A 13,375-nucleotide genomic window follows, 5' to 3' on the forward strand; every position below is an offset into this window, starting at 1 on the left:
TCACCCCTTATTATAGGTTTTTTATTAAGGTGAGAACAGTCGATTTCGTATTTGGATATTGTGCATACTGCCAAAATTTTTTTCGTCAAACTCAAAAAACTAATATTTTCATATTGAAAAGCGTGTCATTTTTTTATTAAAAAATAGGGGTTGATACATTAGTGGGGTAAAGAATTCTAATTCAATACCAAGGATGTGAACTAAAATTATTACACGTTTTACGCCACTGAATAGTCCAAGGGTATTTTTAAGTAATGAAAAAATAATACTTGTGATTGAATTTTAGGGATGAATTCAATTGTAAGGGCTAATTTCAGAAAATTTCAAACTACATCAACTTTACTTAACAATTTTAATAGTATCCAAGAGTTTTACACCATGATATAGTATTGGAATAATGAAATATAACAGTATAAATGTTAGGGGTAGCTCACCCCCTCAAGGGATTTTTTTTTGAAAATGCCGGAACAGGTCAACTTTATTTTTGATTATTGTGCATAAAACAATTAATTTTGTCAAGATTCAACAGATTTTGGAATGTGTATAGTGAAAAAAATGGCCATCAAATATAGTTTTTCATTAATAAAAAATGGGGGTTGCGAGTCTGATGACTAAAAGTAATGCATAAATATGTGCTTTTCAATAACAAGTATTACCCACTTTGTTCCAGTAAAAAATTACGAATTGTATTCGAGAAATATAAAAAAATGTGTTTTTAGGGGTGAACTTCAAGGGTGGGTTTCACCCCTTAAATGGACTTATGGGCACGTATAAAAAAATACGTGTCGAATATTTTTTGATGTTCTATAACATATCACAATTTCAAGAAAATCGGTGAGGTACACCTCGGGTACCTTCCTTGTTAGAGACATGACTCTGTGTCAAGTGTTATAAGTACACATACATGATTATTATTTTCTGAAGCTATTTACCCACGCCTAAAGAAAAATATTTTGAACCTATGTCTGCTAATTTTGCGCTGTCGAAACGTTCTATTATCGCGCTGAGTAGAAGTGAATCGTTTTGTATGGTCAAACGCTAGTTTGGACAAATAGTCTAGCACTAGTTTAGACGAGTTAATTTAGCGCTAGCCATTCGGTCTTGTGAACATCCATTTCAGATGTTTAACATTAAAAAATATTTTAAAGACTATCTAAATAATGAGAAAAATATTCTTTTTGTTTTTAATGTACAATTCTCATTTCTTATACTTTAAAACACCCCGGATATTTTTGCAGAGTTGTAAAAAAATATTTGTATTCAAAATATAACATTTTTTTGGTCTAGGCGGGTTGACCAGCATTCAATTTGGGCATACAATGATTAACTAGATTATAAGGGAAAAAATCAATTATTTTAATGTTCATTTTTCATTTTTTGGTACTTTTAAACACCCTGGTTTTTTTAATGTGCAAAAATGATTAGGTTTAAGGTCAGGATAGGAACAATCTTATTCTATATATAAAAATATATGAAAACTCCCGTGGAAGTAAAAAGTGACGTGTAAGCTGAATAATGAAAATTATACATTCATGAGCTCGCATATTTACAATAATCAGCCTACTCTCCGTATGAACTGTAAGGAAAACTTGGTAAAAGATAATAGAATTTTGCGGTCATTTATGAAAATTTCCGATATATAATTCGTCAAATTACCGCAAACGACCAAAAATTTAAATTGAATTTTGTGTAATTTATTATCAGTATCCACAAATTACATATATTATTACCATAAATTACCAAAAAGTTTCATAAATTTCCGTAAATTTATCAAAATGTTTAACATTGAGTGTTGGCTAATTTATGGTAAGTTACCATATATACCTGTAAAATTACCATAAATAACTGAAAAAATCCATAAATTTCAGGAAATTTATAGACATTTTTAAATTTAATTTTAGGCATTTTAAGGTAAGTTATCGTGCATTGCCCTTAAGATTACCGTAAATCATGCTTCCTTTATTCTGAATCTAATATGGGCTAAAATCATGACTGTATTTCGATAAATGTCTGCAAGCATCCATTTGTTATAAAAAATATTGTATGTGCCGTGGGGAAGATGGACTTTATCGACTAGTAAGATGTTTACCATCAATCAATGTAGATATGATTCCACCAAGCGTGAAACTAAAAATCAAAACTATCGATAAAAAAACTTAACGTCTTTTGTAGACAAGATGGACAATAAACTTTAATACATTTTAAAATTAATTTTTTTTTTCTGAAAAAAGAACACCTCCGTCGCTTCACTGGAAATTGAACCACAGAAATTCCAATTGCCGGTCGGGTGCTTTTCTGTTAAGCTATTAGAGAGATTAAAAGAATTTGTTTCAGAAATAAACTTCCCTAACTGAATAATTCCGCTCTGAATAGTGCCGCTTCTCCTCATATTTGCTCGACTACAACCCCCACCAATGCGCTATCACTTCGAGCGCCGGCATTTCAATCCACATTCTCTCAATAGTGCCACTTAAATATATGTACGCAAATAGACCATGTACCAGATTAATGTTTTATAGTGCATATAATGATTAATCAAATACTTACCGAATCAATGCTCGTACAAAAACGACTCGATTTGTTGAATCAAAATCGAAAAAAAACATCAAAATTTATACACTTCGTACTTGCGGGTGGAATAAAGAAAACTGACGAGCGGCACTATTTAAGAAGAGCGGACGCGAATTCAATGGTGCTTCCACGTGCTAACAGTGGAAGAGGCTGAGTTCCACGAAAAAGACTCCCCTACCAGCCCATGACCGGCATTATTCGGAGAGCGGACTGTAGACGCTATCTCAAGCGTATAAGAATCTAAGAGGGTAAATAAAAAAATTAAGAAATTTGACTTTAGTGCTGCAAAAAGTAAAGAAACGTAGGGGCTTGCATGCAAAGGGCCCTTATTGTCTATTCTAGTTTAAGAGATTTTCAATTCTTTCTAAGTTAAGGTCAAAATTATTATTTTTGGGTTTAATCAGGGGATATTACTGGGACATATATGGCACATATAGGGATTAAATTTATGTTAAAAAGTAAACGGAAGTAGCAATATTTTATGTTCCCAAAATAAGTATAACACGTGCGCCTATGGTACTTGCCAAGTTATGATTCGTTTTTAAGAAACAAGAATGTTTAGAACTTTCAATATCAAAAGTGTCATATTGACTCGTATTTAAACTTAGAGGGTTTTTGGGCCTAAAATTCCGGGAATTTATACGGCTACTTGAGCTCTTTTTATGCAGACTCCCATAAATATTTTTCTTAAATACTATCTTATTATTATGTTGTGAGTGATTTCTCCATCGTTTTTTGTAAATCAAATTATTATTTTCTCTCAATTAACAATAAGATGGTATTACTATCCCCTTTTTATGTGTTCACGCTCCTTTTAGTCGGGTGTTCTACTTGTATAATTGCGTTTGTGTGTAATCGAAAATACTTAAATATGTCCACAAAAAAATTCCCTGAATTAACTTCCGTTTAGTTAAAGCATTTTATTCTAACACGGTGTTTCTTCCACAATTTGCTGCAAAAGAACGCTTCTAATCATTGTTATTTATAACATAATAGAACCAAGCGGAGGATATTATCCCAGAGTACATCACAAAAATGTCTAATTTTTGAGAAATCGAGAAAAATGATTCATAGTATAGAACACCAACATTTCATTTAACCAATTCCATACGAAAATAAATCAGGCAAGCACTGGTGCAACTCTTACGACCTTGCGTAATTGTATACTATACAACTCCTCTAGAATAGTATCCCATACTTTGTCCTTTTTGTTATGAAAAAACAGTTATCACTCATAAGTTACAATTACTAATAAAATTATTATTAAACAATTATTAGTAGAATTGCTTTGCAGCAACTTATTAAAGAAACAGCATGTTAGAATAAAATTCCTGAACTAAATAGAAATTAATTGAGGGACGTTTTTTCTGGACATATTGTGAGACCCTTCAATATCCCTCTCTTCTATAGCCCTTCGGAGAATCGATGCCGCGCCGCCGGTATGTATAACAGGTGCTGCGCGGGGTGCCCGTGGTCTATGATTGTCCTTTAGGCGAGCACTCAGGCGTGAACAAACAAAAGCAGAGCGGGCTCAAATAAGTTTGTTCCCATCCACCGTCAACCGTAAATTGGCACAATAGAAGAGTTTCACTGTGTTAAAATACAGTTTATGTCTCATTCAATAACAGTTCCGGGGATTGCCTCGCACTGGTCTTGCTGCTAAATCGGTTCACTCGAAACTTAAATAGCCAGTACCGCCAGAACCGGTCGCAGTTAGAATATATAATATCGCGCAATTTACTCGACTGAGTACTCGCGAATTGCGGCCCTTCCGGGTAATTTCGAGGAGAGAGTTGCAACCGTCTCCACTCCTCGGCAGCGGTCACTAACCCAGGGTTGGCCTCCCTCTCACACACTTACGACTTTCTGTGCTGCGCTCCTGATTGGTCCAGCGTAATCATTTCATAACTCAAAAACTAAAAATTCAGTATATTTTTTCTAAACAAAGTTTAAATTTATAATTTTTTATATACCCATATCACTCGAACACTTAGTTCTGGGTCATCCTGTATATAAACTATATATAAAAAATTTTCACCTGGGATTCCAAAAAATTCAATGTTAATTTCAGCATGTTTAAAAATTCATCTCGAGTAAAATAAGCCGAAATAGAAAATTAACATCCGGCAAAACATGAAGAGAAAGAATATTAAACTTCGGCAAAAACAGTCGATTTTTCTGACAAATACGGATTGATGGACCTAATATTACCCATGGAAATATTCCAATAATTTTTTCTTTTTAAAGTAAAGTGATACCTCTTAGAACTGGAATATAAAACATTCGTCCTTAAATCAAAATTTTTCAGAAAAACAAATCATTTAAATGTTCGCGCCAAACCAGTTTGTAAAATAATTATACTTTTACAAGTTCAGCTTGATTATTTGAAGAGGACGAACCTTCTCTGTTATTGTTATCACCGGTAACCAGATACAATGATTCATTTGGAAGTTCAATTAAGGTCAGGAAAGTTACTTGAATACGTAAAGTGTTTATAAACTTTGTGAGAGTTAAAATAGCACTGATTCTCTGATTATTTTATTTTTTTGACATGGATTCTATAAATTTGTCAGTTATTGTTTTATCGGAGAATACGATCAATTCTTCTTCTATTTATCAGTCCAATTCAACTCATGAAAAAAGGAATGCTAATTCATTATGTTGCCGAATCTGTCACGAAGGTAACCAGTATTTTCTAGTTATTCCGTTCACAGTGTCTGTTCGTTCAGGATGTCTATATAATAAGATTGCCTTTTTTCTTTAAAAAAACTTCTTGGACTATTTTTTGTGTAAATTGTTATTGATCATTATTAAATGAAATAAATATTTTCAAATACTAAATAATTCCGATACCGAACTATATTTTGCTCTCCTCAGTATCTAGTTGATTTTACATTTGATTATTTTTGTTATTTATTATATCAAACTATTTTTCATTGCATGAATATTGATATATATTTAAAATTCAAATAATATAAAACTAAAAATAAAAATTGTTTATATTATACACTTTAAAAGAACGGATTCCTCAGAGTAGAAAACCAATGTTATAGTTATGATCGTAAAATGTAATTTTCTTTGTGAAATTGCGCTAATATATTTTTTAATAAATACATTAAATCTATCTATAGATGGAAGTTCTGGAGAACTCATCGATCCTTGTGAATGTTCTGGATCTTTGAGACTTGTGCACACTAGTTGTTTGGAAAAATGGCTTTCTGTCTCCAATACAGATCGATGTGAGATTTGTAAATTCACGTACTCAATTGAAAAGAAGAACAAACCTATTCACCAAGTGAGTATTACTTCATTCCTAGTTTCTAAATTAATTATTAGTAAACAAATATTTATAAATGATATAAAAACCTTGTAAATTGACAAATTTCAAACAATAAAAAGGATTTTATTTTTCATTTTGTAGTAGAAATTTTTGGATAAAATATTAATTTCATTTACAAAAGAAAAAAATCGTATATTTCTGATGTTGGATTTAATTCGATTTTTGACATAATTTTGACACAATTTGAATCTGGATGTATTCATTTTAAAAGTACAGTCTTTAAAAATTAAGGATTTAAAACTTTAAAAATGTATCTATTTGTAATGTTAACGTATAAAATCGAATAATTAAAATAAGGAAAGTAATACAAACGTAATATAATACAAATATATCACAAATTCTTGCAATATGAATGAGAATGTGTTATTACAGACTTCTCATTAAAATCTCGTGCAAATCCGTTAGATAAATTAGGATGCGGATGTGATCACAGGTGAAACATTAATTCTTTACAATCATTCAACAATAATTCATTATTTATCAAAACTTTTTGCCTAATATTTGACATAGAAATCTTTGGCAAAATGTTCTCGATATGTATTTTAAAAAAGTACGATATTTTTATCAATATAAATTGGTTAATCATATTTTATGTTTCAAAATACATTTTTTTTACATATGCTCACCTCTATATCCTACGATACATAACCAATTGTAACCAACATTTAATAAGAAGTCAGTAGCAATAGATTCACGATACAAAATACAGGAATTTTTATATCTTGAATATTTTTTAGCGAAAAAGTGAAATTATTTATTCTTCAATCATTATTTCATCATGGCAAAGGAAAAAAGGTTTAAGAAAATAAAATATACTTATGTAAGATCTTATAGAAAATTCCGTGTAGGTTAAATCCGGGGAACCTAGCCACCCGTAGCATTTCTAATTTAAATTGGACAATTCAATCCAATTGTAATTCGATAATACAGTAACATTAAATTGAATAAAATAATACTACAATTTAATCGATTCTATTAATTTTTCACGAAAATTATCCTAAAAATTATTTTATTTTTCGAATTTAGTAAATTAGCAATTAAATTAAAATTTTATTCTTTAAGCTAATCTATGTTATTTTATTTTAATTACAAAAAAAATCCACTAAAAACATCTGCGATGCAAAAAAGCTACCAAGCAAAAATGTTCATAATAAATTATAATACGATTTTTTTGTGAAGTAGCTTATAGAAGTTTTGAAAATAAATCTAAAAAGCCAGATTAAACATTAGAAAACTTGGCAGGATTGATTGTTATGAGCAAAATGATTTTAATAAATAATGCTGGCTGAGGGAGATTAATGGAACAATGTAAGCCTTTATGTATAGAAACCTTAAATATTTTTAAAGTGGAATAAAGACCATTTGTGAAATTTAAAATTCAAAGCTTTATTAATATTTTAAGTTGAATCCGTGAAAGTTAGAATTATTTAAAACTAAAGGACTTTTAAAAGACTTTCAAAGTGAACAATTCAAATTTGAAAACGTTTGCAATTTAAAATCGTTAAAATTTCTAAACACAATTTTCCAAATATGGAATTTAAACAATGTTATTTAATAGCAGGGCAAAATTTAAATATCAAAAAGTTTTCATGTTGCAAAACATAACAAATAAAAAATATAATGAAAAAATTAAACAGAAAATTAAAAAAAAAGTGATAGTCTCTGTTACAGTGGTGGCAGGCAAGACGTCTTTATGGATCGAAAGGCATTGTTGCTGATTTTATTTGTTTGATGGTTCTGACACCTCTTTGTACATCAGCTTCCTTTTTGTGTGGATTGGGTGCCACTACATATAACCGACTCGGTATTTGGGAAAGCATAGGATTATCAATTCTTTCCTGCATGTTGATGGCTACCTATTTTCTATGGTTATACATCACAGTAAGGTATGTTTAATTAAAAAAATAAAATAATTTATCGCAATTTCAGAAAATCATATTATAACTATCAATCTAAAATCCTGATTAAATTGAAAGTAAATTTTAAAAACAAAAAATACGAGCTTCCATTTAAAAAAAATTTAGAATCCCAAACAATAACATACCTTAAAGCAATGCATTATCACTCCCATTAAGTGTATTAAGTCTGTAACCCGTGTGGAAATAGCCCGTGTTAGCCCTGGTACAAAAATGTTTCTGGTCGGGGACTGACCGGGCTATGAAGAGCCTAGCCGTGCGTTGGTTGGATACTCACTAGGCAAAATTAATGCAAAACCCCAGTCGGAGACTGACTGAGCTCAGATCGGATAAATCTTATGATCGAATGCTCAGACGGTAGCTGGCCGGGCGGTGATTGGCAATAATAAAATGGTTCAACTTTGTTTATAACTTAATTAATTTGTCTTATTTCATTGAAAAATGGATGCGTTTACCTGCATGGATGTCCCACGCGTGAAAATATATTGGATGAATATCATTTGCCACCACAAATTTTAAGGTTTCATGAGTTCAGACATGCAAACAATGCATTTTGTGACAACAATTTGATGACGCTTTTTTGAAATTCGAACTGTTTTTTTTTTTAAGAAAATAATTCTGACTTCCATCTTTATGAAAAATTGCAAATATTCAGAAAAAATTTACATTTTATATCAATCTTAAACGTTGTAAAATTGTATAAAACACCTAAAAATCAAACCTTGCACGAAAGTTAAGAAAATTTTATTATTAGGAAATTTTCAGCATTCATAACAAAATTTCTAATCCTTCGTTAAAAATGTTAAATTTTCATAAAAAATTACATTTTCTGTAATTGTAAAAAGTTGTAAAATAGTCTAAACCGAAAAATAATAAAATAGCACGCGACGAAAAATTGTAATCGATTTAAATTATTCATTTGAAAAGTATTTTATTGGTATTCCTGTTAAAAGTTCGTGTATTTTATATTTACATATTGCCACATAATAATAAATAATTAGAAAAATAGAACTTAAAATTTGGTACTTTAACTTTTCTGAACTGCAGCTTATGAGGATGGCTTTTTCAACGAGTTTCAACTTGTCGGTTTAGAGAAATGGTTAGCACTCCCGACTGCTAGGCGTTATATTAATGTATAGATATGTAGGTTCGATACGCAATTTTATTTGTAATATAATTTAAAAAAATGTAATTTATGTATTTACTCTAAAGAGGACTATTAATGTTTAAAGTCAAAATACTCGCAATCATTTAATGTTTATTTTTTAAATCTTTTTTATCTTTCAACGACTACGTGAAAATAGTTAATGTCTGTGTGCTGGGCGTGCGGAATTTCATATACTAATATGCTCCAATTCTACAGTAGAAAAAAATCAAATTGATCCCCTAATTCAGTGACTGATGCTTTTTATACAATTGAAACCCGAATCATTTAAATGTCCGGCCATGCTCCATGGCCGGACGGACGCTGATCAGCGCAGCGTGACGATGCTGTTCGGATTTCGACCAGAAACCCCGGCCACAGCCCGACTTAAAGTCGGGTTCCCCGGCCAGCTCCCGGCTTAAAGCCGGGCTCTCCAGCCGTAGACTCGCCAGCCCCTGACTTAAATTTCCACCCGGGAATCGATTAATTTAAATTAAGGTGAAGCATGCGAACGAAATAGGTTTAGAACATAAAGTTGGCAGTAATTGATGGCCTTTGGCTTTTAGAAAATTCATATATATATATTATATTTAAAAAACTGGAGTGTAGTCAATGCATTTCACAGCGGAACCGCAGCCTCTTCAGGACTATAAAAAACAATGAAGCATGTCATGAATATATATACCTATATGGTCTATTATCAACGACATACATTTTTAGGCTTTCTAATTTTTAAACTTACCGCAATGTGTACTTTTCGTCTATAACTAAATATTAAAAATTATGAATCTTAAAAATTGGTCTAATTCGAAAAAATAGGTTTAGAAAGCTATTATTTGCAGAGTTCAGAAGTTTTTTAAACTTAATGTTTTTCATTTTTGAGGATGTTCTAGAGCCTTCTCAATTTTTTCTAGATTTAAGGTTACTATTCTTCACAAGATAATCATGTTCTAATATATCACTGTAATTAACTTTTATTTGCTGCCCCAATGAAAACAAACAAATTTTGGCACTTTAAGGCTTTATTAGTATCAGAATGAACTCACAAAAATGCAAGATATCTGCATGAGCAAAACTTATGTAAAATTGGAACAAATTCTTTGTGTTCCCAATTTTGATCCCCCATATATTTTGAATTTTTTGTGAGCTAATGTTGATCCCAAACAACTCTAAAGTGCCAAAAAGATGGTTTTTTTTGTTTTCATGGCCACCAAAATCAAACTGAATCACAGGGGTATATTAAAACATTATTATTGTTACTATTATTATATTGGAAGGCTAGTCCATTCTATTCCTATGGAACTGCGGTTAAAACGTATTGCACTATACCTTTAGCGCGAGTCCATATACCGTCAGACCAAATAATGAAATTATTTACCAACAGAATTTATATTAAGCCAACAATTTAAAAATAGATTTTTCTATTGCAAATAATGAACTTTCATAACCGAAAATGGTTTGATTTTCTGATTGGTCTCTACTAGTTTAGTTCGCATTTCTGTGAAGAAACGGGAAAAGATGGGAATAATTGAATAGAATTTTGATCATTTGTCGACTAAATAATTACATTTTAAATAAACGATTAAAGTTAATTTTAATCGTTTTGAAATATAAGTTTAGGTAACTGGATATTGTTGTTAAAAAATAAAAGGTAATTTTTCCTTGCACACTTTTTGATTTCAGACTAAACATAATTTTAATGATTGAAAAATTGTATGATACTATTTTTCAAATTTTTTACACTTGAAACAGCCCTGGAATAGTAAAGGCAGGTCTACACCTCACCTTTTTTTTCTCTCTCTAGAGCCCCATATGTTGATGACTATCTTTCAGGCATGTTATTGTTTTCGATTTCTAAATTTTGTTCGACCCACCCTGGTCTCAAATAGTAGGATGTTTTTTGCACTTTACGCTTTATAAAATATCGATAAATTCAATTCTTATTTCGGGAATTGCAGACAACTTTTAACCGTGTTTTACACGCAATGTAAATTCTTAATGCAATTTGAATATATAAATAAAGGTCAATTAAAAATTTGTTAAAGGTTTCACTTCCAGTCCTGGAGGCTGTGGTGTAGTCGTAATCAAGATGTAAAGGTGTTGGTGAAACATCGTGCACAAAATCTTACCTGTTCAAAATGCATGAAAATGGAAGAAGATCGCATCAAGAGGGAAAATGAATTCATTGGCACGAAAAGATTGCTCAACTGGTTTGATTTCAATCACAGAATCGACCCTACCTGCAATTTCCAACAGCAAACCACTTTAGTTTGATTTTAATTCCTCGAGTTATTCTCTAATTTATTGAAATATTTTTTTATTTATGTTGAATAAGAAGCGAGTATTATGTGTGCATTTTAATAGATAAAATAAAAAGAGAATATATAAGCATCTCTTTTTATCTAAATATATATGTTATGATTTTAGGCTGGAACCTTATGTTAATTTTTAAGATAATAAGAACCGAGTTTGATATAAAAATCTTTTTTTTTTTGGAAACACACGTGAATGTGTATTTCGGATTTTATTGTAAAGCCTGATAAAGTAATTATCGAATGCATTTCTATAGTGTCGTGCGAAATCTTTGTAAGTTATGAAAATAATTTTTTATAAGTACTTGTTACAAACGTTACGAATTTTTAAAATGATGCGTTTATGTGTCCATCCAGTTGTATATTTGTCACATAATTACAGGGCATATTAGATTCCATCATATTTACTTGATTTGATACAAATTGTTATAATAATAAAAAATATTTAATCATATTTTTATATATGAATATAATAATAAAATGGATTATATTTATAACTATTTATTTTTTAATTACGTTTTTTTATTTTCTCTTAGTTTCTTTGACTATAAGAAAATAGAAAAATAACCATTGATTGTACTAACTTACAGATAATTTAACTCACAAAACTTTTTTTTTTTGCTGAAATCTCTAGTTTTCATCAAATGTCCACGCCTATAAAATATTTTTTGCACTAAACTATTTTTAAATATTAAGCAAATTTTCAGGAGTGCCATTTTTAATTTTAGGAAGGTAATTAAATATAATTGATTTTAGTTCAATAAACAAGTTTTCTTACAATTTATGAACACTCAAGTTTGAAAACTGCTGAATTCAAAAATTTGTTCAAAATGGGAAGTTGTAACATTTTTCTTCTATTCACTCCACAAAATAACGATATTTCACAAAAACGAATATTTTTCTTTGCTTGGTCATACAGTTTTTTATTTTATATTGTTTTCTTAAGTATTAAAACTTTACTTAAATTTCTAAAATTAACGATTATTGGTATTAATATCCGAATAAGCGCATACATTATTAAATTAGGAGTGATTTAGTAAGCAAAGGTCATTTTTTTAAGTACAATGAAACACTTCAATAGCCCTCCCTTCTATAGCCATTCCGACAATTAAAGCCGCGCCGTAGGTAGGTATAACAGGAACTGCGCGGGGGCCGCGGGGTTGCGGCTGTCAGTCGGGCGAGTAGTCAAGCGTGAACAAACAAAAGCGGAGCGGGCTTCAATGAGTTACTTCACACTCAAGGTCAGCCCCAAAATCGGCGCTATAAAAGAGTTTCACTGTATTTGTATACTCTCAGGTTGGGCAGTTCTAAATTTTGCTTAGGGTATACCCTGCAACATTCTTTGACAGAAGTAAGATCGAATGGAATGCCTTCTCTAAGTTACTTTGAAATTAAATTCAAAATAAGAATAAAACAAAACCTTTTTTCTATTTTTATTAATTTCATTTCCTTACTTACTTTAATGAAAAGATTTTTTAATTTTATTGTAATAAAAGAACATAATAACAATATAATAAAGAAGAAAATAATAACATATTTACGGATGTTCTAAAACTCATTGATGCAAGAGTGATATAAAAAATAAAGCAATAAAAAGGCAGCTATTAAGGCGTAATATAATCAATAGAAAACGAGGAGAAAATTCTATGTCTAAACTACTAAAATAAAAATAGCCATAAATACTTCTATAAAATCACTACTAATATTAAACATGAACAAATAAGTTTTTTTTTTAATACCACGTAAGGTTCATGTGCATTCAGTATTGAAATAAAGTTTTTCTCCTTGACACAATGACACCTATAGCAAAATAAATCACTACGTTCTCCATTTTATCTCAATTTTTTCCATTGACTATTGGAACGTCTTTGATTGAAAGAACCAATCTCTAATCACGATATCTGTTTCTGAATTTCCAGCTGAAAGGAAAACAAATTTTGTTCTTATAATACATAGTAATCTAATTTTTGCTGACTTTGAATTACAAGATAATACAGTCTGTCAAGTTAAAGCGTGGGTGGCTTTACTCGCAGTCGGTAAGGTGTATCGACATGATTTTGGTGTCAAAATATTAAGAAGAGCTCCTTCTTTC

At 30.5% G+C, this 13,375-nt stretch overlaps 1 protein-coding gene across 1 annotated transcript; it reads left to right on the forward strand.

The window, feature by feature from the left end:
- The first annotated feature begins 4,972 nt into the window (after positions 1-4,972).
- LOC117178080 (E3 ubiquitin-protein ligase MARCH3-like) lies at positions 4,973-11,764 on the forward strand. Its single transcript, XM_033369310.1, has 4 exons — positions 4,973-5,252; positions 5,703-5,866; positions 7,571-7,797; positions 11,017-11,764. Exons 1-4 carry the CDS (start codon positions 5,123-5,125, stop codon positions 11,243-11,245), a joined length of 750 nt encoding a protein of 249 aa, XP_033225201.1. The 5' UTR covers positions 4,973-5,122; the 3' UTR covers positions 11,246-11,764.
- Positions 11,765-13,375: the final 1,611 nt, after the last annotated feature.

This window comes from Belonocnema kinseyi, chromosome 8 (genome assembly GCF_010883055.1).
Source record: "Belonocnema kinseyi isolate 2016_QV_RU_SX_M_011 chromosome 8, B_treatae_v1, whole genome shotgun sequence".
NCBI lineage: Eukaryota > Metazoa > Arthropoda > Insecta > Hymenoptera > Cynipidae > Belonocnema > Belonocnema kinseyi.

Coding starts and splice junctions, on each gene's coding strand:
- LOC117178080 (XM_033369310.1), top strand. CDS start 5,123: ATGGATTCTATAAATTTGTCAGTTATTGTTTTATCGGAGAATACGATC. Junction 5,253..5,702: donor TTGCCGAATCTGTCACGAAG/GTAACCAGTATT, acceptor ATCTATCTATAG/ATGGAAGTTCTGGAGAACTC. Junction 7,798..11,016: donor TGGTTATACATCACAGTAAG/GTATGTTTAATT, acceptor AATTTGTTAAAG/GTTTCACTTCCAGTCCTGGA.